Source organism: Delphinapterus leucas, chromosome 14 (assembly GCF_059928025.1).
Source record: "Delphinapterus leucas isolate spDelLeu-1000000601 "Yukka" chromosome 14, BTC_Dleu_Yukka2, whole genome shotgun sequence".
Taxonomy (NCBI): domain Eukaryota; kingdom Metazoa; phylum Chordata; class Mammalia; order Artiodactyla; family Monodontidae; genus Delphinapterus; species Delphinapterus leucas.
This window is the reverse complement of record NC_143142.1, coordinates 15,856,652-15,884,494: the sequence shown is the minus strand read 5'-3', so window position 1 is coordinate 15,884,494 and position 27,843 is coordinate 15,856,652. Positions and strand designations below refer to the sequence as shown.

The window sequence follows — 27,843 nt, the reverse complement described above, 5'->3', positions numbered from 1 at the left end:
ATGTTGTGTTAATTTCAGGTGTATAGCAAAGTGATTCAGTTATATATATATGTATTCTTTTTTAGATTCTTTTCAATTATACGTTATTACAAGATATTGAGTATAGTTTCCTGTGCTTTCAACATATGAATTTTTGAAGGACACATTTCAGCTCATAACAAGCCCAAATGTCCATCAACTGATGACTGGAAAAACAGAATGTGGTATATCTATTATAAAAGAATATCATTAGGCAGTAAAAAAGAAATGAAGTATTGATCCATGCTACAACATGAATAAACCTTAAAAACATCATGCTAAGTGAAAGAAGCCAGTCACAAAAATGTACATGTTGGACTTCCCTGGTGGTCCAGTGACTTAAGACTCTGCGCTCCCAATGCAGGGGTCCAGGGTTCGAACCCTGGTCAGGGAACTAGATCCCACATGCCACAACTAAGACCCAATGCAGCCAAATAAGAAAATAAATAAATATATATATATATTTTAAAGTACATATTGTCTGACTCCATTCATATGAATGTCCATCATGGGTAAATCCATGGAGACAGAGAGTAGAATAGTGGTTGCCAGGCCCAGAGTGGAGATGAGGGAGAAATAGGGAGTGACTACTCATGAGCTCAAAGGTTCTTTTTGGGGTGGCAAAAATATCCTAAAATTAGACTGTTGCACAACTCTGAATATACTAAGCACCACTAAAATGTTTAACTGGGTGAACTGTATGATACGTGAATTATATCTCAAGAAAGCTGTTATGAAAAATTCATTGCCCTATACCCTTAAGATTTCTGCACTTTATTGTGTGTCATATACCCCAATACAAACTAAAACAAATCAAAACTATATGAGTCCCAGGGCTTCCCTGGTGGCTCAGTGGTTAAGAATCCCCAGCCCTGGTCTGGGAAGATCCCACATGCCACGGAGCAACTAAGCCCATGTGCCACAACTACTGAGCCTGTGCTCTAGAGCTCACAAGCCACAACTACTGAGCCTGCGTGCCACAACTACTGAGCCTGTGTGCCACAACTACTGAAGCCCATGCTCCTAGAGCCCGTGCTCCACAAGAAGAGACGCCACTGCTCGTCGCAACTAGAGAAAGCCTGTGCACAGCAACGAAGACTCAACGCAGCTAAAAAAAAACCTCTATTAGTCCCATAAACAACAAGGTCCTTCTGTATAGCACAGGGGACGATATCCAATCTCATGGAAGGGAACTGAGATCCTGCATACCATGCGGTGCGGCCAAAAAAAAAAAAAGTATATATATATGTGTATAACTGAGTCACTTTGCTGTACAGCAGAGATTGGCACAACATTATAAATCAACTAGACTCCAATTAAAAAATAAAACTATATTAGTCCCTTCCTCCAGAGGTATTCAAGAAGATGGGCGGAGAGGAAGAAGGTATATGCTCACTGCCAGAGTTGCCCTTCACTGTATCTGAAAAAGTGCCAGAAAGATTAAGCATGCAGGCAAGTGGGACCAGGGACCTGAAAATGCGTGGAGCTGGGGAAGAACTGAGGGAAGTAAAATAGGATGCCTGAGAATAAAACGGAATTCAATTCAATGAAAACAAATTTGATTTTGGCCAAACGAAAACAAACCTACCTTTTAATATTTTCATATGAAGCAGTCCATAAAGAAAACCATCAACCACTACAAAACAGAGATGACCGTCAGGAACACCTTGATGCAATTCTGCAAGTATGAATTGAGTGCCTCCTATGTGTCAGAGTCTGTGCGAGGCACCAGGCCAGGAATATGTGACTCCAGACAGCTGCTGGGAAGTACGCGGGGGAGGAAGGGAAGAGAGATGGTGTTGGCTAGAGACACAAGGGAAAAGCCTCATTCAGTTAGGCAAACCCCTAACCTTGAGCAGGGGCTGAGGCTGAGAGGAGTAGAGGATGGGCGCGTGTTTGTGTGTGAACTGGGGCTTCAGGGAAGTGTTGGGGAGGAGGAAGTCCATTCTGGCTTCTCAGACTGGCTAGTGACAGCTTTAGCTAGAAGAGACGGATCGCCCTCCCCATCCGGGCTGGGACTTGAGTTTGGCAGAGCAGAGAAGAGTAAGGCAACACCTATCCTGAGGGCTTTATCAAAATTCCACTCCAGTCAATGCTGAATCTGCCTGAGCCAAGAAGGGAAAAGTTCAGGCCATGCTCCCCCAAGTTCAGATTCTGTAAATCCAGGTTGTGTTTGCAGGTATGAGAGACGAGGGGTAGTCTGGGATCAGACATTTAAATTTTTTAACAAGCCCTCAAATGATTCTGGTGCAAGTGGGTGGGAGGTAGGGGGATGTTTCTTAAACTATAGTTGGAGAAACACTGCCTAAGGGGAACTGCATCTAATCCTCTTCTACAGATTTGTCTCCTAGTAAAAAGTCTCACCTAAATCCTTTCTGCTGCTGCTGTAATCACCACACACTTGCCTGCCTCTTTTGGTCAGAAATAAAATGTTTGATAAACTTTTTAAAATTTCTGCTGCTGGGTACAGGCCAGTAAAAGCAAGGCAACCCAGGGAGTTAAGTGAACTTTTGAGCTTGTCATTATTTCTAATTTATTCTTTGCTACCGTGGACGATGCCTCCCACTGTAAATTCTGAATTCAGAGGAACTTCTGGGTCATCCATGCAGAGGAAGAAAGCTAGTTATTCCCAGGAGATAGGAGCGCTATTCTTTTTTTTTGTTTGTTTGTTTTTTGTTTGTTACGTGGGCCTCTCACTGTTGTGGCCTCTCCCGTTGCGGAGCACAGGCTCTGGACGCGCAGGCTCAGCGGCCATGGCTCATGGGCCCAGCCGCTCCGCGGCATGTGGGATCTTCCCGGACCGGGGCACGAACCCGTGACCCCTGCATCAGCAGGCGGACTCTCAACCACTGCGCCACCAGGGAAGCCCAGGAGTGCTATTCTTTTGTTTATTTATTCAAAATATATTTATACCAAGTTGGCATGTATGTGGAACAACTGGAACTCTCATACACTGCCGGTGGGAATCTTAAATGGTACAATCACTTTGGGAAAACAGTTTGGCAGTTTCTTATAAAATTAAAACACAGGCTTACCATGTGGTCCAGTAATTCCACTCCTAAGTGTTAATCCAAGAGAAATAAAAACATATGTCCTCCCAAAAGGCTTGTACAGAATGTTCACTGCAGTTTTATCTGTATTAGTTAAAAACAGGAATCAATTCTATCAACACAAATTGTGGTACATCCATATGCTGGAAAGCTACTAGACAATAAAATGGAATATTTTATTGATATGATCGATAGCATAGGTGAACTTCAAAAACGTTATGCTGGGACTTCCCTGGTGGCCCAGTGGTTAATAATCCACCTGCCAACGCAGGGGACACAGGTTTGAGCCCTGGTCTGGGAAGATCCCACATGCCGCAGAGCAACTAAGCCTGTGTACCACAACTGCTGAGCCTATGTGCTGCAACTACTGAAGCCTGGGCTCCTAGAGCCCGTGCTCCACAAAAACAGAAGCCACCGCAGTGAGAAGCCCCTGCATCGCAACGAAGAGTAGCCCCCGCTCACCACAACTAGAGAAAGCCTGCGCTCAGCAACGAAGCCAAAAGTAAATTAAAAACAAACAAACAAAAAAAAAACAATTCAAAACATTATGCTGAGTGAAAGAAGCCGGACACAGAAGTGGACATACTGTATGATTCCACTTATATGAAATTTCACTCTGCAGTATATAAAGCATAATGCTGCCAGGTGTTGGGTGAGGGTGTGGATTGAGAAAAGAATGATTGAAAGTCTCTGTATCTTGATTGTAGTCATAATTACAGATGTCAAAATTGTATTGTGCACTTAAAAGAGCTGCTTTGTTTGTAAATTATACTTCAATAAAATAAAAAAATAGGGTAAAAAATAAAAAATATATTATGCTATAGATCACTCAACTAATAAGGCATACAAAGCATTCAGCAAGTATAAAAATCTATGATTCATCAGTACATTGTGTGCTGGTCAGGAGCAGAGGGAGAAATATGGATTCTTTTTTTTTTCTTTCTGATTACAAAAATAATCCACTTGTAAGAAGTAATTCTAAGTCCTTATAAACCCAACATTTCAGAGGCCCCCACTGGAAATGGATTATTCCTCCAGTTTATTTCTAAGCCTATTCTAACGTATATTATTAGAGAATCCTATTAAACATATTTTGCTTCTCAACTTTCTTCTTCATAAAACAATGTATTTCCCGTATCTTTTCATACTTCTTTTTACTTTTTGTATAGTTCCATTAAAGTATAATTGAACTGGTCTCCTTTAGAGGGACCATTTGTTGCTATTTTCATTCTTTTCTTTTTTTTTTTTGCTCACCGCGGCATGCGCGATTTTATTTCCCCAACCAAGAATCAAACCATGCCCCCTACCGTGAAAGCACAAAGCCTTAACCACTGGACCGCCAGGGAAGCCCATCCTTTTTTCATTCCTGAAAACAGTTATAGCCATCCTTGTAATTACACAGCATGAAGATTCCTATATGTAAGTTGGTTTCCTAGAAGTTTGTTGGTCAAGTTGCTCGGTTAAAAAGAATAACAGTTTTGGGCTTCCCTGGTGGCGCCGTGGTTGAGAGTCCGCCTGCCGATGCAGGGAACACGGGTTCGTGCCCCGGTCTGGGAAGATCCCACATGCCGCAGAGCAACTAAGCCTGTGTACCACAACTGCTGAGCATATGTGCTGCAACTACTGAAGCCTGGGCTCCTAGAGCCCGTGTTCCACAAAAACAGAAGCCACCGCAGTGAGAAGCCCCTGCATCGCAACGAAGAGTAGCCCCCGCTCACCACAACTAGAGAAAGCCTGCGCTCAGCAACGAAGCCAAAAGTAAATTAAAAACAAACAAACAAAAAAAAACAATTCAAAACATTATGCTGAGTGAAAGAAGCCGGACACAGAAGTGGACATACTGTATGATTCCACTTATATGAAATTTCACTCTGCAGTATATAAAGCACGGGTTCATGCCCCGGTCTGGGAAGATCCCGGAAGATCCCACATGCTGCGGAGCGGCTGGGGCCGTGAGCCATGGCCGCTGAGCCTGCGCGTCCGGAGCCTGTGCTCCGCAACGGGAGAGGCCACAACAGTGAGAGGCCCGCGTACCGCAAAAAAAAATTTAAATAAATAAATAAAAAATAACAGTTTCAAGGAGGGGAAAAATGATTCCTTTTCTGTTGCTGTGGCTGCAGGACCTCTGTGGGGCGGGGCTGGGGAGGAAAGGAGATACACGTTCTCAGAATGCTTTCTTTATCAGACAAGATTATTAATTACAAGGCAAAAACCCAACTGTGGCTGATTAGTGAAAATGGATTTTTGTTGAAAGGATTCTATTTAGTTCACAGAATTGGGGGAAACTTTTGTTATAAACTGAATAACATTTTGTGGATCAGTTTGAGACTGGAACCACCACTGTTAACACTGCTGCTATGGGGAAATCTGTTTCAAAGTTCAGAAACCTGTTTACAAATAACCTGAATTCACTGCAGTCGGAGACCACACCTAATTAACTGCTGTGACCCAAAAAGACTCTGTGGACTCTCACCGTGGTGGTTGGGTGGTCTTACACCTTAACTGTTCTGTTTCACCCCCAGCTGGCTGTACTTATTCAATTCTGATGCTAACTATCTGGAGTTAGCACCTGACTCCAAAGGTGTATGGGCTCAGTCCCTGCGATATGGCGATATAACAAGAAATAAATGTTTGGACTTGTCCTAGTTCCTGGCCTAAGAGCTTCTAAAACCCTTGGAAAATTCCCTGAGCATTAGTGGTGAGAAGAGTTTTTTGTTACTCATTATAAGCTCCTTTCAACCATGCTTGAGTTTATACTAATGAGGTGACTTTTGGTGGATTCCTAGATAGCTTGAGGGTGAGGGCTGGTTACCAGATGAATCAACCATGTGATTAGAGCTTTGGAAGTTTTAGTCTTACCTTACGCCCACCTCCCAAAGGGAGAGGGGCTGGAGATTGAGTTAACCACAAACGGCCACAATGATTTAATCAACCATGCTTGTGTAATGGAACCTCCATAAAACCCCCTGAACTATGGCCTTCAGAGAGCTTCCATGTGTCAGGAGGGTGCCGCACTTCAAGTCCACTGGGACAGACACTCCTGTGCTTGGGACACAGCCAGACCTTGCCCTATGTACCTCTTAGTCTGGCTGATCAACTGTACCCTTTATGATAAACTGATAAACGTAAGTAAAGTGTTTCCCTGAGTGCTGTGTGCCAATATAGCAAATTATCAAATACGAGGAGGGGGTTGTGGAAACCTTCAATTTATAGCCGGTTGGTCAGAAGCATGGTGACAAACTGGGCTTGTGACTGGCATCTGAAGTGGAGGAAGGGGGAGCAGTGTTGTGGGACTGAGCCTTTAACTTGTGGGATCTGTTGCTAACTCCTCAGGTAGTTAGTGTGAGAACTGAATTAAATTGTAGGATACCCAGCTGAAGACATTTGTTGTCAGATGTTAATTGCTGTGAATGAAAAACATCTTACTAGTCCTCAACAAGATGGCCCTCATGTCAACTGCTAGTCACATTTGGGGGTCCCCAGATCAACCATACTTCTGACCAACTGGCTACAAATTCAGGGTTTCCCATGACTCCCTTAGGTTTGGTAATTCACTAGAAGGACCCACAGAACTTGGGAAAGCACTAAACTTACAATTACAGCTTTATTATAAAGCACTAAACTTACAATTACAGCTCTGTCAGAAAGCATAGAGATCAGGAACGGCCAAATGAAGAGACACATAGGATGTAGCCTTTAGGGGCAACACAGAGCTTTGGTGCCTTCTCCCTGTGGAGTGAGGGTGAGTCATACTCTGGGCACACAATAGGTTCACCAACCAGGAAGCTCCTGCCAGCCTAAGTGCCCACAGTTTTTATTGAGGTTTCGTCACCAAAGGCACAATAAATGAAATCACTGGTCATGTGACTGAACTCAGTCTCCAGACCTCTCCCCTCCCTGGAGATGGAAAAGTCCAATCCTCTAATCATGTGATTGGTCTTTCTGGTGACCAGCCCACTATTCTGAAGCTATCTAGGGGCTCAATTTGAGTCACCTTATTAGCATAACATAGACACTTCTGTTGCTCAGGAAATTCCAAGGTTTTTCTGTGCCAGGAACCAGGGACAAAAATCAGAGACATTATATTCTTATTATACCACAGCAGTATCACACTCATTGTCATTACCATTGTGCCTGTCTCCTTGGTAAGCTTCTGGGAAGGCAGGGAGCTTGACCTTTGTTTGCCACATATGGTGCCCTCTTTAAATTTGCTGAGGAAATCAATGAGGCTGGTGCTGATGTGGTTCTGGACTTCAGGTATTGGTTATGCTGTATTCAAAAACAGCACCTTGTAGCCAGAATGTCTATCAACAGGGAACTAGTTGAATAAATCACGGCACATCATACAATGGAATCACTACTGAAGAAGTATGAAGATGCTCTAGATAGATGTGCTAATAATGAATAGATTTCTAAGGCAGAATGTGTAGTACTACAAAAAAAAAGTCAAGGTGCATAACAATATAGAATGGTATGTTCTCTTTCACATACAATGAAGAGTGTTTAAATCCTAACTGTACAGCCTAGTGACCATTTACTAATTAATACATCCGTGTTTACCACTTTGCAGATCAAATTATAGAACATTTCCAGGACTTGGAAATCTTTCTCATATTTCCTTGCAGACCATACTCTCCAAATGGGAACCATTATTCTAACTTCTCTCACCTTAGATTAACTTTGCCTGATTTTGAACTTTATATCTTTGGAATCAGAGAATATAGTGCCTATTTAAACTAAGCATTCTATCCTGTTATAAATAAATAATGCTTTGTGACCCGCTTCTCCTGCTTACCACTATGTCATGAATGTCTTGCATTTATAATCTGCAAAAAGATGATGAGTTTAAATTGTTGCATTGTAAATATTATGTTCTCTGCTATATTTAACTATTCTATTTTTTTTTTTTTAATTCATGAGGGAGGAGTTCAGAGAATCCATACAGGCAGCAAGTGGAGAAACTAGAACCCAGGCCTGCGTGTCAGGCACTCACTTTTCCACTGCAAAAAGCAAAGTGCTCAAATATGGGCAGTCTTGCAGATGTCTCGCACGAGGTCATTATAATAGCAACAAGAATGACTAATAAGTATTAATGGCTCATGACAAGAGAACAAATACCATTAATTATCTTAATATATAAGGCATGTTAGTAATGTGTGTACAGAATTATTCATGCAAATATGATTAGCCTGTGTCAGGAGCAGTTGCTGGGCGCAGACCTGGGCTCACAGCTCCGGTCTCCGCCGCTCCTTCCAGATGTGCATGGGTTGGGACTTCCAGGGACACGCCCCCGTGGAGCTCTGAGGAGCCAATCGGAGCGTGGAAGGCGGGGCTCTTGGAGCGACAATGGTGCTATCCAATGGGCAGAGAGTCTGGGCCGCCCCTGGCCAATGGGCGCGCTCCTCCAAGACGGTCGGAAGTGGTGAGGCGGCTCCGGGGGCCGTTGTTCAGCGCGGGGGGCCGACTGAAGAGGCTCAGTGTCTTGGCTGGCTGGTCGGTTCGGCGTCCTTCTCGTCCCAGGTGAGAGAAGCGGTGGCCAGCCCTTGGGGAGCCTCCTGCGGCCTCCAGTTCGGGAGGAGGCCGGCGTCCCGAGGGCGGGGTGTGTGGGCGAGGGTCTTCTGGGCCCGGGGGTCGCGGGGGTTTCTCGTAAGGAGAAAGATGCCCGCGCCGCGGCGTCTCCCCTGGCCAGTATGGGAGGCCGTACTTTCTTCTCTGGAAACCGTAGCCTCGACAGCCCCTGGCGGCACCGCCCCTTCCAGGCCTTGGCCGCGGGGGCTGGGAGGCGGCCGTCGTTCCGAGCGCCGCCGTGGGCACCGCGCCCCGGGCGGGGCTGGGCCCGAGTCCCGAGCTGCTAGCCTCAGGGGTCGTGGGTGGCCTCGTGCGGACTTTAGGCCGACGGGCCCGTGTTCGAGTCACCACTCGGAACAACTGTGCGACGGCTGTCTCCCTGGACTTCCTCTTTCGCGGTCTCTGAAATGGGGATGATGGTTTTCACCTCGTAGGGTTGTGGTCTGGATTAAAAGACTGTCCGTGTGAAGCGTTTAGCAATCAGTGAACACACAGTAAGTGGCAACTATTATTTGTCAAGCTGGTGCCCTCTCCACTCCCCATCTCGGACGACCCCTGGGAGGGGGCAGTTGGAAACCGCCTCCTCCTGGGTGTGGACCCTGCGGTGGTGTCTCCACCGCCTTGGGCACAGGAAATCCCGGGGATGCTGGCTGACCCCTAAGAGGGGCGCCTTCTAAGGTTTGAAGGAAACTTATTCTACCAAAGCACTTCCATGCATTCGCTCATTTACTCCTCCCAGTGACTCTTTAAAATATTGTCAGTTGTCTGCGTGAGGAATCTGAGGCTCAGGGAGGTTAAATCACACATCTGCTGAGTGGCAGAACCAGAATTGGCCCTCAGAGGGGCCGACTCCGAGCCCTGCGCGTCACTCCAACTCCCTTGTTGTTAGAAAACCGGGCACTTCCCTCGTCCGAGGCTCTTACCTTGCCTTAGTGGGCTGGAATAATCTAAAGTAAATACAGGTATTAAAGTTGCAAGGGCTTTGCTTTCTGTTTTGACATCTTGTTGAGAAAGAAGGAAAAATTTTCACTGGTGAAACCTGACAGACACGATCTCAACTAAATGATAAAAGTTAGCATCATCCGTAATAATAAGACTGTTAACATCATGTGCTTTCTGGTATAATGCACTGAGATGAGCACAACATCACTCTATGGTATTTCTGTCCAAAATGTATTAATCATGAGAAAACATCAAATGAACCCAAACTGAAGTATATTCTACAGAATAACTAGCCAGCTCATTTAACAAGGTTATGCAAGATGAAAGACTGAAGGAATTCCCTGGTGGTCCAGCGGTTAGGGCTCTGTGCTTCCACTACAGGGGGCACAGGTTCGATCCCTGGTCAGGGAACTAAGATCCTGCATGCCTCGAGACCAAAAAACAAAAAAAAAAAGAAAGAAAGACTGAAGAAATTTCCCAGATCAAAGAAGATTAAGGAGAAATAACAGCTAAATGCAATATGTGACTCTGGATTGCATCCTGAACCAGAGAAAGGACATTAATGGCATGATTTGTGAAATTAACTAATTGTAGATTAGTTATTAGTATTGTATTAGTGTTAGTTTCCTGCACTTGGTCATTTTACTATGGTTATTTATGATGTACTGGGTGAGAGGTATGTGGGAAGTCTTTCTGCTGTTTTTGAAGTCAAATTATCTTAAAATGAAAATTAAAAAATCAAAAGGTAAAACCCTAGTGTGTTGGGTATTAAATGAAATGCACTGGTTTTGGTGACATTTTCTGTGCACTGTTTTTTTTTGTTTTGTTTTTGTGTTTTGCATGTCATTCTTAAAGCAGAAATGAAATTGAAAGATCATACTTCTTCCTTTGTTGTTTTCAGGAACAGCTAAAGATGGCTGAATTTCTGGATGGCCAGGACACTCGACTGTGTGACAACTGGTAAGGAATCTAAGAAATGTTCTTGGAATGAGGACAGTTCTTTCAAGAGTTGGTTTATTTATTGGCAGGTTAAAATTGGAGCCATATAATACGTTGTGCAAATATGTGGGACTAAAGCTTTTTTAACAGTTTTGGATAAAATTGCCCGTTCTAGAAATTCAACAACATGGCTGGTTTAGGTAGCATAGAGTAGTGACTAGACTGATGGGATGAAGCTGGGATTCAGCGCTCTGGTTCCTACCATTAATTAGTTAATGACTTTTGGCAAGTCACTTGACTGCTTTGAAACCTCACTGTTCTGACCTATAGGTAAGGGAATTTATTTTTTGTCTTCCTGGAAAAATATTGTACTTTTAAACTTTTTTTTGCTTTTTTTAAAAAAAAAATTATTTGGCTACACTGGGTCTTAGTTGTTGCATGCAGGGTCTTTAGTTGCGGCACGTGGGATCCAGTTCCCTGACCAGGGATTGAACTCGGGCCCCCCCTGCGTTGGGAGCGCGGAGTCTTAGCCACTGGCTCACCAGGAAAGTTCCTGCTTTTTAAAACATGCTTAAAATATAATGAAATGTTCTGACTAGAGCAGTGTTTTTTTTTTTTTTTTTTGCGGTACGCGGGCCTCTGACTGTTGTGGCCTCTCCTGTTGCGGAGCACAGGCTCTGGATGCACAGGCTCAGCAGCCATGGCTCATGGGCCCAGCCGCTCCACAGCATGTGGAATCTTCCCGGACCGGGGCACGAACTCGTGTTCCCTGTATCTGCAGGCGGACTCTCAACCACTGAGCCACCAGGGAAGCCCTAGAGCAGTGTTTTTTAAAGTGCGTTGCAAGGATTTCCCTGAATGGCTACAGTGGCTGTCTTGAGGTTGATTGGGAGCAAGGTTTAGTGTGAACTTGGCTCTACATGTACAACCAGAGCAGCTCAACTGTTTTTTTTTTTTTTAATATATATATAAATTTATTTATTCTTGGCTGCGCTGGGTCTTCGTTGCTGCGCACTGGCTTTCTCTAGTTGTGGTGAGCGGGTGCTACTCTTCGTTGCAGTGCGTGGGCTTCTCATTGCAGTGGCTTCTCTTGTTGTGGAGCGCGGACTCTAGGTGCCGCAGGCTTCAGTAGTTGTGGCACGTGGGCTTAGTAGTTGTGTCTCACGGGCTCCAGAGCGCAGGCTCAGTAATTGTGGCTCACGGGCTTAGTTGCTCCGTGACATACAGGATCTTCCTGGACCAGGGCTCGAACCCGTGACCCCTACATTGGCGGGCGGATTCTTAACCACTGCGCCACTAGGGAAGCCCCAGCTCAACTGTTTTTATAAAGGATTTTGCTGAAGGAATGTTACACTGCTTTAAAAAAAAAAAAAAGTCTAGTCAAAGTCTTCCAGCAGTCCAGTTTAATCATTATCATTTCATGATTCCAAAACTGTTAGTGGAAAGACTGGATGCAGACTTGAATGTCAAACTTTCTTATTTTGTTGTTTTTAACCGACAAGAGTGACAAGAAAGAGCAACTCTTTCTTGCTGAAATGAAACTTGAGTTCAGCTAGTAATCAGCCGATTCCTGGTTGGGATTTCTCAAGAACCTGGTATTTCAATGATATACAAGTTCCCTTACTGAAAGCAAAAGAAAAAAGCAAAGCAGAACTATCTGTGCCATGTTTAACTTACCAAACTGTGTTAGAAGGTGAGAGATGTTGTTTTTTTTTTTAAGTCAGTCACAGACCTCATTTTTTTAAAATAAATTTATTTTTTAAATTTATTTATTTATTTATTTAGGCTGCGTTGGTTCTTTGTTGCTGTGTGCGGGGTTTCTCTAGCTGCGGTGAGCAGGGACTACTCTTTGTTGCAGTGCGCCGTCTTCTCATTGCGGTGGCTTCTCTTGTTGCGGAGCACGGGCTCTAGGCACACGGGCTTCAGTAGTTGCAACACACAGGCTCAGTAGTTGTGGCACATGGGCTTAGTTGTTCCGCGGCATGTGGAATCTTCCTGGACCAGGGCTCGAACCCATGTGCCCTGCATTGGTGGGCAGATTCTTAACCACTGCGCCACCAGGGAAGTCCAGAGATTTTTTTTTTTCTGTTTTGAATGGTTATTAATTATTGGTTCAGTTTCATTAATAGATATAGGCCTATTCAGATTATCTATTTCTTTTTTTTAATTAAAAGTTTATTTTATCTTTTACAATTTTTAAAGTTACTTTCCATTTACAGTTAATACAAAATATTGCCTATATTCCCTGTGTTGTAAAATACATCCTTGAGCCCATCTTACAATACTTTGTACCTCCTGCTCCCCGTCCCCTATATTGTTCCTCCCCACCCCCCACTCATAACCACTAGTTTCCTCAGTGTGTCTGTGAGTCTGCTGCTTTTTTGTTATATACACTAGTTGGTTATATTTTGTTAGATTCCACATATAAATGATATCATACATTTGCAACTATTTTCTCCCATTCAGTAGGTTGTCTTTTTTTTAATCATTTATTTTTTTCCCATGTTCAATATTAGTTATCTATTTTATACATATTGGTGTATACGTGTCAATCCCAATATCCCAATTCTTCCCCCCCACCCCCACTTTCCCCTCTTGGTATCCATGAATTAGTTCTCAGAGATGTTGATAAGGAAAATAGTTTGACCCAGATTGTTGAAAGCTTGAGCCAGATAAAAATTTTTCTTTTTTTACTGCCTTTTTCTTTCTGCTCAGCTTCTTGGCAGCATTAGGATATAATCAGAACAACTGTTGGTCACAATATTCTTTCCCTGCGTGGAATTAAGATTTTATTTCTGTGAGGGTGTCTTGCCTTATAGGGTATTTTTTCTCCTGTGCTACTATCACTTTTGCCATTTTAAAACTATTGTACCTCTGTTTAGGTTTTATGTGTACTGTTCCTGATGCAAAGTGTAATAATCAATGATACAAATATTCACAAGGAAACATGGTGATTTTATAAGAAAACAGACAAATTGACTTTAACATCAGTTAAGGTATTCTTATTTTATCGGTCCACTCCAATTTGAAGGAATCTCAAACCTAGGACAGTAAATAAATAACTATGCTAAGGGAGTTTAAAAAAAAAGTGGGGGGGGGGTAAGTTAATGGAAAGCTAATGAAAACAAGGTTATTCAAAGCCAAAGCAATTTATTTAAATAAAAAAAGCAGATTAGCATGGAAAGCTGACTAAGCCAGCACAAACCTCCTGTCTGAGTAGTCCTGTTTAAATTCCAGGTTTTAAAATTTTGTCTCTAGAGTCATATTCCTGTTGTTCCTTAAGAAAAGTTAAGGTACTCATCAAAATATGAGCTGCGATTAAACCTGCTGGGCCAGTAAAAAGAATAGTTTGTTGTGATTGAAGATGTTTTTTGCATGATCTCTTTTATTACTGTAGTGTCCGATTGATGGGAGAGTTTGCCGGAGAGTTTGCGTCTAGGGAACAGAAACTTCAGTGTTAGAAGGCTTTGACTTTTTATTTTTGCGTGGCTCGATGTGTTTAGCATTTGGAAGGCTACTGGGGATTTTTCTGAAAGCCTTGGCTTGCCTTTCATTCATTTCTATCTAAAATGAAATTTCATCTCTAACTTGGCTAGTCCTTCCTTGGGGCTTTTAGCAGTTTTATCTAGAATGGAATTGTGTTCTCATTTATCTCACTTAGAATGTCTTGATTTTATCTGTAAGTAGGTAGCAAGTATATTGGTATTTTGTCTGGTTAGTACATTTGGCAGAACTACCTTGGCAGTTAAATTTAAAAAGAAAGCAGAACCATCAGGCAACTGTTTCTTGTAATTGTTGCAAATGGCTTTTATCTTTTTCTTTCAAGGTTTCCCAAGAGGTGAAAATGTGTAATAGTAAATGCTCTGTGACCTTACCTAACAGCTGCTTTTGATTCTTGCTTCTTTATGTTATGGTCCTTAATATATTTTAATTCTAAAATTTTAGTGGCATTATGTATGTAGAATGCTCTATGTCAAAATAGCCCTGTAAAATAAAAACTGTAGACATTTATTTTCTTGACTTTAAAAGAAAATTATTGTCAAAATTTTGAAAAAAGAATGTAGAATCTCAGCACTGTAAGCAGTAGTTACTGGCTTTAATTTTTTGTGGCATTTGTGCACATAGGATTTGCAATCAGGATACAGCTTTGCTTCCTGCATTTTGTTGGTGTACCATATTTAACTAGCTGTTCCCTTAGAGTTTAGATATTTTTAATGGTTTTCAGTTTTTTACCATTTTATGACACTAGTGATAATCTTCATAATTCCAAGAGTGGAATTACTGGGTCTTTAACATATAATTACAGGGTCTTTAAATACTCTTTAAGCATATAATTTTATGGTCCTAGAGATGCATTTGTAGACAGTTTATTTTAAAAAATTTTTAATTATTATTTTTAAGTTAATTGATTAATTTATTTTCAGCTGCGTTGGGACTTTGATGCTGCGTGCGGGCTTTCTCTAGTTGCCGGGAGTGGGGGCTACTCTTCGTTGCAGTGCGTGGGTGGCTTCAGTAGTTGTGGCTCACGGGCTTAGTTGCTTCACGGCATGTGGGATCTTCCCGGACCAGGGCTCGAACCCTTGTCCCCTGCAATGGCAGGCGGATTCTTAACCACTGCGCCACCAGGGAAGTCCTGTAGACTGTTGAAAAGTAGTGGTTTTATACTACCACTAGCAATATTTTAGAGTACTAGTTTCATAACATCTTTAATAGTGGGACTAATTTTAATATTTATTAGTTTAATAGAGTTAGATGATAACTTCCACTATATATTTTAATATTCCACAGTTTTGAAAAACTTAGGCTGGGTTAATTTAAAACCAGTGCTTTCCTTAGAAAGCTGGGAATTTTGGAGAAATAGGGGAAGTTAAATGTATTGAAACATTGGTAATTTCCCTCTTTATCCATTGGAGTTTTCTTCCCATTTCTCACACTTGTTATTCTGTATCACCTTGCAGTTTTGGTATGAGAGCTGCCTTGATAGTTCTACCTTTGGATAAAAATGAATTTGCATTTTTTGGTGTCTTGGTCTTTGAGATTGGGAGTATGACTATCGCTGGAGGCACATCATTCATCCTACTTTGAAATGTTTCTTAGACTATGAAGATAAAAACTATAAAAAAAATAAGCTATCTACAACTTAACGTGGGAGAAGGTTTCTATAGTATTCAGCTTCAGAGGCAAAAGGGGTTATTAAAGATTTGTTGTGTAACTATCTGTATTTATCCTTTCAGTATTTTATTTTCTGAAAATTTATTCTAGGTGACATACTTACAGGCACATTCTTTTAATGCATCCTTTAGTTAGACTGTGAAGTTGGAGCTTTCTAATGGTCATAACCAAATGAGTGAAAGGAAGGCCTTTGAATATTACGTGCCTCTAGTTTGAGTGTATATGTACTCTGGGAGAGGGGTTCAGGATTTCATTTCTGTACATTTCTGTAGTACATTTCTGCAGTACATTTCTGTACATTTCTGCAGTGAATGTAGTATATTTCTGTACATTTCTGTACAATGTAGTACATTTCTGTACATTTCTGCAGTGAATGTAGTACATTTCTGTACATTTCTGTACAATGTAGTACATTTCTGTACATTTCTGCAGTGAATGTAGTACATTTCTGTACAATGTAGTACATTTCTGTACATTTCTGCAGTGAATGTAGTACATTTCTGTACAATGTAGTACATTTCTGTACATTTCTGCAGTGAAGCTTATACCAACCCAGCCACAGAGCTTGGTCCCAATTAGCATCTAGCCTGCTTTGAAAGACACGTTGGACATAAAGGAGGCAAGTTCCCCTTCCCCCACTGACGATCCCAAAGCTGGCATCTGCTCCTTTTGGTTTGATTTTTAGTGGAATAAAATCTACTGAGATTAAAGCTACCTGAGACTGAGAGTGAAAATAAATGGTGGGCTGTTTTTTAAATAATCCTGGAGTGGATCATTGTGCTTTGGGGCATGGATGGTTTTGGAAAAGCCTAGCTCGGCTAGCTCTTCCTGGCATCTGACTTCATGCTGTTAGTTGTGATAAGCTCTGACATCTAGAAAGTGAGGCTGAGCTTTTAGAGATAGTGCATAGCACTGATAACTCAGAGTGTTGCACAGAAGACTCAAAACCTTCAGGAGTTAATTCTTGAAAAGCAGGGGTAGTAACAGTCGTAAGAGCTTATACACTAGATACTCACTAAAGAGAAATAATGGAGACTAAAGATTGGACAGGACAGATTTCCGTGTGATACCTCTGGGCATAGATGTCAGTAATTCTTGCCTTTTTCTCTGATCTATTTCTATAGCAAAAAAGAAATTCCTGTGTTTAACTTTACCATCCATGAGATCCACTGTCAAAGGAACATTGGTATGTGTCCTATCTGCAAGGAACCATTTCCCAAATCTGACATGGAGACTCACATGGCTACAGAACACTGTCAGGTGAACCACCGAGTACTTAGATGTTAATAAATGGATTATACTTGCTATTGTGTAATAGCAAGTGAGCATGTTGTCACAAATAACTACTGATTCTTGCTTCTTACCCTAGGTGACCTGCAAATGTAACAAGAAGTTGGAGAAGAGGCAGTTAAAGAAGCATGAGGTTAGTTGCCCTGCACTATGAAGGCAGTGAATTACCATGGGGCCGATTCTATTGAGATTACAGAGCCACATGCAGAGCAGAAAGCCAGTGTTGTTGAGTCTTTGTTCTCCACCAGCTCCATGCACACTGCCTCTCAAAGCCTATTTGAGACTTTGTTTGCTGCCAGATTTGACTGCATGGCTGCTGTGCTTTATGCTCAAGCCTCAGAGCCTTTTTCTCTTTGGAACCGAGTCATTTCTCCTGGGGTTTATTGGCAGGCTCACTTGAGTGCTAAACCAAGCCTGGGATTGCCAGTGTGGTACGACCTTTAGCGTACAGCCTGCCTTACATCTTATAATTTCATTTTGACTTCTTGATCACTTGGATGACATGCTGTTTACACCCAAAGAAATTCTCAGAGAGCATTTGATGAGAGAATATAATTTGGTCCCTAGTTGAGATAAAATTGGCTGTAGTTGAATGAGTATGTGTGTGTATATATATATATATATACATGTATATACATATATATATATGTATTTCTTTTTTTTTTTGAATGAGCCTATTCACCAGTTAAAAATCCCAACAACTATTTAGTTGGTGGTCATGCAAGAGTGTGTGTACGTATGTAAAAATTCATCAAGGTATGCACTTATGATTTGTGCATTTCATTCTATGTATCTAAAAAGACTATTATTAATTTATAATTTTAAAAGGTGACTCATATTCAATGTAGAAAACTTGGAAAATATAAAAAGAAAGAAAGAACTACTCATGACCCCACAGCTCAGAGATAAACATCTCATAAATAATTTAGCACTTTTACTGTCATTATTTTATCTAAGCATTTGACTTACGTTTTACTAGGCCTCACCAGCAAAAGGGAGGTTATGATTGAGGTCATATTAACAATCATAATAAGTATTTCTTTGGCTCTTAACATCTACTTGCTGCATAAAACAACTCCAATCAATTGTCCCCCTCTTCTCCTTTTTCTCCCAACTATTTCTGGGAGTCATGGTGATAACACCAATCATTATGAAGGTACAGGTACAAAGTATTTCCTAACATTCCTGCAAGTCAGGCTATGACAGTTGTAGACCACAGATTAAAGAGTTAAAAAAAAATTCTCCTTTAAAAAAAAATGTTGACACTTTATTTGCTGTTCTTGTGAGTTTTACTAGCAATTTTTAGGGTTGTTAACAAAGTACTTTTATATTATGTGGTGTGTGCCAGCAATTATTTTCTCTTTTGCTTTTGAGTAACTTAAATCAATGGCATTTATCTGATAAAACTTTTCTTTAAAAAAAAATCTTTCTGAATTGATGTTATAGTTACATAGTATATAATTTTAAAGCCACAAAAGCATATATATAAAAATTATCTCTCTTCCACTCCTTTTCCTAAGCACTCTTTGTCAGTTTCTTATGTTTTCTGTGAGAGATATTCCATGCATATACAAACAATGTGAAAAATGTTTGAAGTATCATTTAGAATAAAACTTGGGTTTAATTTGTATGAAAAGAAATTTTGCTCTTTGACACAGTGGTTATAAAGTGTCTAAACTTTAGAAGTGATGTTATATGAAAGTTCTGAGTTTAAGTTCCCAAGTTTTGGAATGTCCCTATCATAGTAACATATTTTTTCTTATCTTTTTAAAGGAATATTAATTATTTAGTGCTTTAGTGGCAATTTCAAATTAAGTATAAAAGTTTTGTCCTTCATCTGCTGAATACATTCACATTCTTGGGGGTCATCTTCACTGGTGATTCTTGACTTATTTGGTCAATTTAAAGCCAGTGCTGGGCTTCCCTGGTGGCACAGTGGTTAAGAATTCGCCTGTCAATGCAGGGGACATGGGTTCGGGCCCTGTTCCGGGAAGATCCCACATGCCGTGGAGCAACTAAGCCCGTGCGCCACAGCTACTGAGCCCATGTGCTGTAACTACTGAATCCTGAGTGCCTAGAGCCCGTGCTCCGCAACAAGGGAAGCCACCACAATGAGAGGCCTGCGCACCGCAACAGGGAGTGGCCCCCGGTCGCCGCAGCTAGAGAAAGCCCACGCACAGCAATAAAAACCCAAGACAGCCAAAAATAAAATAAATAAATTAAAAAAAAAAAAGCCAGTGCTATATACAAATGTGCAGATTTGAAAAATCAATGTCTTTCTAAAGGACAATCCCTTTTCCTCATTGCCAGGTACTTAAATTGGAGTAGTAAGGGGAAATTGGTCTGGGGGAGCTTTGACAAGCAGATATGAATTGCTGTGCTTTTGCTCTTTGCTCCTGGGCTTCTCTGGCGGATTTTGGGTTACTTTGTAATGTGTGCACAAAATGATGGTAGGGTGCCTGAGTGAGTAGATTCCTTATAAGACTTTCTTTCCTTTGTAGAAGTTGGTGGCAGGACAAAGAGGGAAGGGGTGACTCTTAAATACATAGAAAACCATGGCAGGCAAAGCTAGGGTTGGAAGAGAATATTTTTGTAAATACTTTTTACTTTCCTTGCCCTGTACTTTATAAAACATGGCCTCTCTTAGATTCACATATTATCTGCCTCATTATTCTGTTTTGCAGGAGACTGAGTGTCCTCTACGACTTGCCCTTTGCCAGCACTGTGATTTGGAACTTTCTGTTCTCAAACTGAAAGACCATGAAGATTACTGTGGTGCCCGGACCGAGTTATGTGGCAACTGTGGGCGCAATGTCCTGGTGAAAGATCTGAAGACTCACCCTGAAGTTTGTGGGAGAGATGTGGAGGAAAAGAGAGATGAGGTTGCCATGCCGCCTAATGCATATGATGATTCTTGGGGTCAAGATGGTATCTGGATTGCATCCCAACTCAGACAAATTGAGGCTCTGGACCCACCCATGAGGCTCCCTCGAAGGCCCCTGAGAGCCTTTGAATCAGAACTTTTCCAAAGTAGAACCACCAACCAAAGGAGCATGACAGCCCAGTTTCCAATTCAGAATAATCTATGTGAGTTGTGTTTGGGATTAGAAAACTGGAATGGCATCAGATCTTAGGGCTGGTGGGAACAGGGCTTTGGAGCCAAATAGATCTTAATTATAGAAACCTGATTGTAGCTGGGTAACATAAGGAAGAATACTTAACTTTCCTATAGATTGGAATAACAGAACCTCTTTGCTATTGGATTTTTGTTGGATGACAGTTAGGGTTGATGGATGACAATGCTGTTAATAGCTGACACTTACTGAGTATACCCCATGTGCTTAAAGGCATTTACAAAGTGCTTTAGATGTATTAACTCATTTAGTTCTCACAAAAGTTTTATGAGGGTGGGTCAGTGGTAGAGCTGGGATTTGAATTCAGGCAATCTGACCCCATGCTTTAAGCCATCCTGCTATAATGCAGAAAATACATATAAAATGCCTAGCACAGTGCCTATCTCTTAGTTATAGCTCATTAGTATTGTTAATTAATAAAAGTTAGAATAATAATGGAAGCTTTTATCATGGCAGACTTAACATTTGGAGTCCCATGAGCACTGAAGTGCTGGGCCTCTTTTGTTCCTGCACAGATTCCTATAAACCTTGAATATTTGCTAGGCATGGACTTGAACTAAGGGATGGCACCATCTTTAACGTTTCTTGAATACTGGCTTTTTTTTTTCTTCCCCAGTGGAAGAACAAGAAAGGCAGGAAAGGAATAGAAGCCGACAGACCCTCAAAGAGGGTGGTGAAGACAGTGCAAACTTGGATTTCATGTTGGCCCTAAGTCTGCAAAATGAAGGCCAGGCCCCCAACTTGGCAGAGCAGGACTTCTGGAGGGTCATATGTGAGGCAGACCAGTCCCATGAAGGTCCCGGTGCTCTGAATGACATAAGGGGTATGTTTGTTTACACTAGCCTCAGTCTCTACAGTTTTTTAAAGTTTTACACTAAACAATTTATATAAAATTGAAAGTTTTTCATGAGATAGAATTTTTAAAAATTTTGTTCATTTGCTTTTCCCAACTTTTATTTATTTATTCATTCATTTACTTATTTACTTATTTATTCATTCATTCTTGCATGCATGCATGCTGCCCAGTTGTGTCTTAGTTGTGGCACGTGGGATCTTTAGTTGCAGCATGTGGGATCTAGTTCCCTGACCAGGGATCAAACCCAGGCCCCTGCATTGGGAGCGCAGAGTCTTAACCACTGGACCACTAGGGAAGTCCCTGTCATATCTTTAAACATGTTAAAAATACTTGTTTTTCTATTGTGTCTGAAACTATACCTAAAGTCTATTTTTTGCTATTTGCTGTTTCTACTGACTCTCAACGGTGGCTTGCTGCTTCCGTCTGTGTGCTTGCGTGCGTGCGTGCGTGTGTTTTAACATTAAGTTTTCTGGTGTGTTCCTCTGAGGGTATTTATATATGCTTCTAGCAGGCTCCTGGGGATACTACTGACTGGAATAATTTTAAATTGAAGTTTTGGCCTGGGCTTCTTAAAACCATAAATGTGATTTTATGTAAAAACATAAATGTAGATTCTCTACTCAAACCCACGTAAAGGCCAAACTCTGGTTACTGTTCCTTAGTAGAGATTTTTCTCTCTTCTATGTAGAGCCAAAGCTTAGTTAGGCAAGTTTCCTTACCTCCTCGCATCATTCACCCTCCCTTGTTCAACAGTCTGACTGAGGCTGTTGGGTTTTGGGATGCCTGGGATTAAAATTACTCTTATTTATTGGGGTTGGCCAAAACGTTCTTTTAGGTTTTTGTAACATCTTACAGAAAAACCTGAACGACCTTTTTGGCCAACCCAGTATTTTCTCATTTAAATTACTTTTATTCAGCATCTTTTGTTTATATTTTGTGCTGGGAGGGTTTTTCTTCTCAGGATATTTGTCTTCCAGTAATATCCAAGCCTCAGTTTCTTCATCTGTAAAATGAGGGTCATGTGGATCTACTTCATAACATTTTTCCTGAGGATTGAAATAATGCACAGAAGGTTTTTAGATTACTGACTAGGGTTATGACACATTTAAATTTCTTTCTTAATTGGAGTAGTGGGTAAACTACTACTTTACTGCTTCTCAGGAAATGGTGACAAGTAAATCTCTTTCTGTAGTGCAGGTTTTTTGCTTAGGGTTTGTCTCTTAAATAGTTTCCCTTCAAGGATTTTCAGCCCCACAAATTGCTATGTCCAAGAAATTGCAAAGGAAATCAGACTTTCCTATCAAGCCCCCTGGGGGGATAAAAGGTAGAATCAGGTTTGTTTTTGCCGAGTCTGACTGTGTGGCCTGATACCTAGGTGCAGCTGGTGAGACCATGTTGCCTTGTGAATTTTGTGAGGAGCTCTACCCAGAGGAACTGCTGATTGACCATCAGGTGTGTTGCAAATTACCTGAGGGCTTTAAGCTTTAGGGAGGAATGTGTGCAGGCCCTGTTGGTGTTGCAGGCCACACGAGATCTTGAGCAAACTACTTTAATACAACTCCGGTGATAGGAGTAGCAACTGTGTTTTTAACCCTGGGGTGACTGACATGTGGGCATGAGAACTCAGCCTCATTCCCTCTTGGGCAAAGTAACATTTACACCAGCAGGCCCAGTTGCTGACTCCGTTCTGTGGTGATAGTGTACATCTCTACTGACCATCTTGTAATCTGGTCTCATCTCATGGTACATTTGATTTATTGGAGCCATACTGAAGTCCTTGCGGTTCCCGGGAGGGTCAGGGATCTGTTTTGCACTTTACTTTTCTGCCAGCTACCCCGCTTCCTTAACACACCCCTCACTCATAGACTCAGTTCAGACATGACTTTCAGGAAACCATCCTGTGGAACGCTCTGAAGGCTAGGCCAGAGGTCCCACCTGCATGCTCCCCGCAAGTCCTGTGCCCACAGCTCTCTTAGCCTGTTACGCTCACCCTGTGGTGTTGTCTTGCTGATCCCCTGTTGGTCTGCACCACTCGGCTGAGTTCCTTGAGAACAGGTTCTGGGTTTTCCTAGTTTCTGGAATCTCTTAACGCCTGGTATATGAAAGGTGTCAGCTATTTTGAATGATTGAAGGTTCTTGTGCTATTTAGGAATGATTAGAGAGTAGCCTTTGTGTTTGAAGAGTGGCTCCACTGATGGAGGGAGCCACTTTTCCCCTCAACACTTACTCTCTGATTTGGTTTGGCCTAGTCTGGCACTTCCATAGCTGTTAAGTAGTTCCTGTGCTCTGGGTGGAACATGCACTCCCCCCGTAAGTGGAACAATACAGCATCTGAATACATCTAGTATTTGGTTTGGGAGTAGCATGAGAAAATCCATTAATAGGGATAACAAAGAATATTTGGGCCTCTCTTACTGTATGACTGTGGGAAAAATCTTGAATCTTCTCAAATTAATTTAAAAAGAATAATCACATTAACACAGTTAAAAAAAAACAGTACAGAAATGTTTAAAATAAAAGCAAAGTGAGTGTTCCATCTGTGTTCCTCTGACCCTTCTTAGTCCCTCTCCCCAATATTAAACATTATTAAGATTTTGTGACTTCTGGAAAATATTTTCAGAATTTAGTTTGTTCCTTAACCTCTGCTTTTTTTTTTTTTTTAACCTATGTTTTTTGAGACAGACGAGTTGTAACCCTTCATGTGCCTTACCTCCGATCAGTGTGGGCAATGCTTCTCCCAAAGGGGTGGAGGACCCTGATGTCATCTTCCAGAAGTTGATGCAGCAGGCTGCAAGTAACCAGTTAGACTCTTTGATGGGCCTGAGCAGTTCACCTCCTGTGGAGGACAGCATCATCATCCCCTGTGAATTCTGTGGGGTCCAGCTGGAAGAGGAGGTGCTGTTCCATCACCAGGTAAGAACACTTGGAGGACCTGTCCACTTCTTCCATCCTGTTGATCCTCTGAGTGAACCTGAGGCTTTTAGAGCCAAGAATGCCTCTTTGGCCTTTAAGTTGTGTGCATACCTGATCTGGCTACTGGCCATGTCCTGTTTTGTGAGCTGTCTGAGGTATAAAGTACCTCAGGCCTTTGGACTTTCTCTGCCTTCTGGCAGTGGAAACCATCCCGTCACTAGCTGTGGCCCAAGGAGCCAGGACTCCATTTAAGCAGGCATGGAGGACTTGCCAGAGGGTTTAGAAAAGCATTTCCCTGAGGTCATCGACAAGTTCTACTTTTGACCAGGTGGGTTCTTCCCTGTTGGGGTGGCACTTGCGTCTTGCATTCCAGGAGACTGGGATCTAATTCTAGCTTTGCCATATGGTTGGTCTAAGATAGGTCCCATTCCCTCACTGGGGACATCTGTAAATGAAGGAGTTAAACTAGATAATCTGAAGTCCTTTTTCAGCTTTTGCAGTCTAGGATGCCAGCATCTTAATGGAAGATACGTTTTCTGCCCCATCTTGTTTGTCGTGGGAGCTAACACTGAAGGTATTTCAGGGGCATTTCTGTAATCAATGCCCTATAGCTAGCTGTTGCTAGAACACCACACATTGCATTTCTGTAATAAAGATTTTTGCCTTTGGATCAAGCAGTAGATAAGTCACTGCTTGTTGTCTCCTCGGGAGACTACAAAATAAGCAGTGGTGCAAATACTCTGGTCAAAATGTAGACATGCTTTTCTGGGCTCCTAGGACCAGCCCTTCTTTCGTCCCTGAACAAATCAGAGAGTGCTTCTGTCAGTGCTAGTTGGAATGATTGCTGTGTTCCAGGTGTGCTTCCTCTTAGTCCCAGGCCCTTCCTCTCAGTGGTTGTCAAAGTCATCCTGTCCCATCGACACCCCCCCCCCCCGCCAGCCTCCCCATAAGGTGTGTTCACCCAACCTGCTGTTCCTTCCTTTCCTCCCGCTGCTCCCTCTCTGAGGAATGACTCAGTCCAGAGGTACTAATTCTGGTTTTTCTTGTTAGGACCAGTGTGACCAACGCCCAGCTACAGCAAACAACCACATGTCGGAGGGGATTCCTAGTCAGGATCTCCAGCCTCGACAGACTTCACCAGAGCTACCCAAGAGGCGTGTCAGACACCAGGGTATTAGCCAGGGATGAGCCAAGGCTGCAGGTCTGCTGCTGCCTTGGGCCTGCTTCCCACTTCTCATCTGCTACTCTAAAATGGGTTTTACCTTCATCCCAAATTAGCAAGCACAGTACGAGCTCACTGGGGACTCCCTTGGGGCTAGCTGTGGTCCTGTGTTAGACTCAGGTGTCTCGGGTGTGTAGCTTTATAGGGTAGTGGCTTTGGGGACAGCCATGAGCTATGCATATCAGTCAGTGCTTATTCAGCCGCTGGTCCCTGTCAGTACACTTAGTGGATGATTGGAAGATAATTTTCAGCCTTACTGTGGCTGCTCTGGGCCCCTGCTTCTAGTTGAAATATGCTCAACTAGAGTAGGATAATCAAACTTATTATCAGTATTCTTATTATGTAATAGTCTCACAACTAGGCAAGTAAAATTGCTTTTGAAACCCAGTTGCCATTAGAAGCCCAAAGCCAATTAGAAATGATTCTTCAAAGTTTGCTTGTGCACCATTGTTGACTAGTTAGTGAGGACTTAGGCGGTAAGTGTACAGTGTGGATTAATGTTTCCAACCCTGTCCTGGAGACATGGGTTTCAGCATCCTTTAGGGGCGAGGCAGTCATCTTTTACCTAGCATCTTTTGTTCCTGCTCCGAATCCAGCACTAACAGCAAGAGCAGCCTTTTCCCTAAAGCTGGTGCTCTTTTCTCTTCTCAGGAGACCTGTCTTCTGGTTACATGGATGATATCAAGCAGGAAATGGCCAAAGGGCCCACCTATCCTCTCCCTGCCAGCAGACCCACTAACAATATGACGGCTACTTCTAACTGCCTGACAACATCCACACCAGGCCCCAGACCTGGGTGCCAGCCCAGCCCTCCTCGCACTCTGAAGCTCAACAACTTAGACAGCCAGGGCATCCAGGGGCACAATCGAAACAGCCATAATGGGGCCCTGGCTCCTGGGCATGTTCCAGTGGTTCACTCCGCTCGAAGTCTCTACCCAGAAAACCTTGTGCCCTCTTTCCCCCGTGGGCCTTCAGGGAGATACGGAGCAAGGTGAGAATCAGTGGCCTGGGAGTGGAGCTTGTGGGTGGCTCAGGAGAACGTGGAAGTGTGGACTTCGCTTGTATTGTGGCCTGATTCAAAATGTTCCTTTGCTCTGTGTGGTTTTTTTTTTTTTTTTTGCGGTACGCGGGCCTCTCACTGCTGTGGCCTCTCCCGTTGCGGAGCACAGGCTCCAGACGCGCAGGCCATGGCTCACGGGCCCAGCCGCTCCGTGGCATGTGGGATCTTCCCGGACCGGGGCACGAACCCGTGTCCCCCGCATCGGCAGGCGGACTCTTAACCACTGTGCCACCAGGGAAGCCCCTGTGTGGTTTTTTATTCATTAGTTTTATCTGCTACTGGAGAGCTGCTTTTGTCTGGTTCCAGCTGTTCTGTTCTGAGTTTTCTGACTTTTGCTCGGGGCATCTCGGGAACTAGTTTCCAATCCTTCTCTTTCAGTGGCAGGAGTGAAGGTGGCAGGAACCCCCGGGTCACCCCCACGACCGCCAGCTACCGCAGCAGAACTGCAAAGGTGAGCGGGATCCAGCCCAGAATGCTCATTGAGGACTCAGAAGTGGGTGGGCTGGTATGGTTCTTGAAGTCAGAAGCAGCTGGGCAACAGGCCGGTTGTGGCTGAGGACTGTTCTTGTGCTTTTGATGAGGTTTCCATAGAAGCCTGACATTTCTGGCGCTCTTCAGGAGGAGTGCTGCTTTCTTACTTTCTACGTAAACTTCGTCTGTGTTCTATTGTTCAACAGGCAAAACCCTCCAAGCAGCAGGGAGCTGGGGATGCAGAGGAGGAAGAGGAGGAGGAGTAACAGTGTCTGCAGGGAACTTGCGCGTCGGTTCCATCTTTCCTGCACAAGTTGCCGTGGTGCAGCCCCGCCCCTTGGGTTCTGTGGGTAGGGGCCATCTGACAGATGTAACTTTTTGTAGGCTATGGCCATTTTGTGTCTTTTGAGATTGTGCTGTGGGAGTTTGGGGGTTTGAGGGAGGGTTAGCAGGGAGGCTGTTGAGAATGTTTCAGCTTTAGCTGCTGCCTTTTGGCAGCATAAGTTACGGCCTCTCGGCCCACCAGGGCTTCATCTTTTGACATGCTGCCACCACTGCTTCATGGTGCTGTGTGGTCCTGGTGAAAAGAGGGAGGGTTCTAGAAACCTGGTCCCCACCAGTGAGGTGATGCTCTTCATGTGGTGGCCTAAATTGGGGAACTTTTGGATATCCTCTCCTGTGTACTGCCCATCCTCACTCTAGAATTTGGGCCTCTGGTGTGCGTGGAGGAGCTTTGGTAAAGTGTTCAGGCCAGTTGCAATATGTGTTAGGAACAAGGTTTGGAGCTGAGTTGAGCCACAGGTGAGCGGACTATGTACAGGCTTTGTTTTAATCTGCTTCTTTGGCATTTGGCATCACTGCCTTCTGTTTCTGATGGGGAGCATGGCTCCTTTGCCTTCACTGCCTTCTGATGGGAAAGGCTGGGGGCTCCCTGTCCCCTCCAGGGCCATGCTGGGCTCTGCGCTAATCAGGAGTGAGGCCTAAGCTCATGGCTTGCTCTGAAAACCAAGTATCAGAGCTCCCTCCCCCTCTTTTTATTTTACTGTTATTATTATAATTAACATCCTTGTGATAGAAATAAAGTTTGTACTTGGAGTTCAGCTGAGTCTTGTGGTTCCTTCTCCTGTGTGCTCTTTGGAGACTTTAGGGAGACCAGAGTGGACTGGAGTCAGCTCTGAAGAATGGGGGAAGGTGAGCAGGGCTAGGTT

At 43.0% G+C, this 27,843-nt stretch overlaps 1 protein-coding gene and 1 pseudogene across 2 annotated transcripts; one reads left to right on the top strand and one right to left on the bottom strand.

The window, feature by feature from the left end:
* Positions 1–12: 12 nt before the first annotated feature.
* LOC149747561 (uncharacterized) lies at positions 13–9,354 on the bottom strand (annotated as a pseudogene).
* On the top strand, positions 8,485–27,735 carry TRAFD1 (TRAF-type zinc finger domain containing 1). Of its 2 annotated transcripts, XM_022550839.3 has the most exons (12): positions 8,486–8,588; positions 10,480–10,538; positions 16,814–16,949; positions 17,059–17,112; positions 19,664–20,066; positions 20,730–20,936; positions 22,345–22,421; positions 23,652–23,882; positions 24,933–25,053; positions 25,756–26,095; positions 26,543–26,615; positions 26,842–27,735. In XM_022550839.3, the coding sequence occupies exons 2-12, from the start codon at positions 10,492–10,494 to the stop codon at positions 26,899–26,901; spliced, it is 1,749 nt and encodes a 582-aa protein (XP_022406547.1). In that variant the 5' UTR covers positions 8,486–8,588; positions 10,480–10,491; the 3' UTR covers positions 26,902–27,735. The 2 variants fall into 2 exon arrangements, with proteins under 2 accessions (XP_089750667.1, XP_022406547.1); XM_089894541.1 differs by lacking the exon at positions 20,730–20,936 and having other exon boundaries at positions 8,485–8,588.
* The last annotated feature ends 108 nt before the right edge of the window (positions 27,736–27,843 follow it).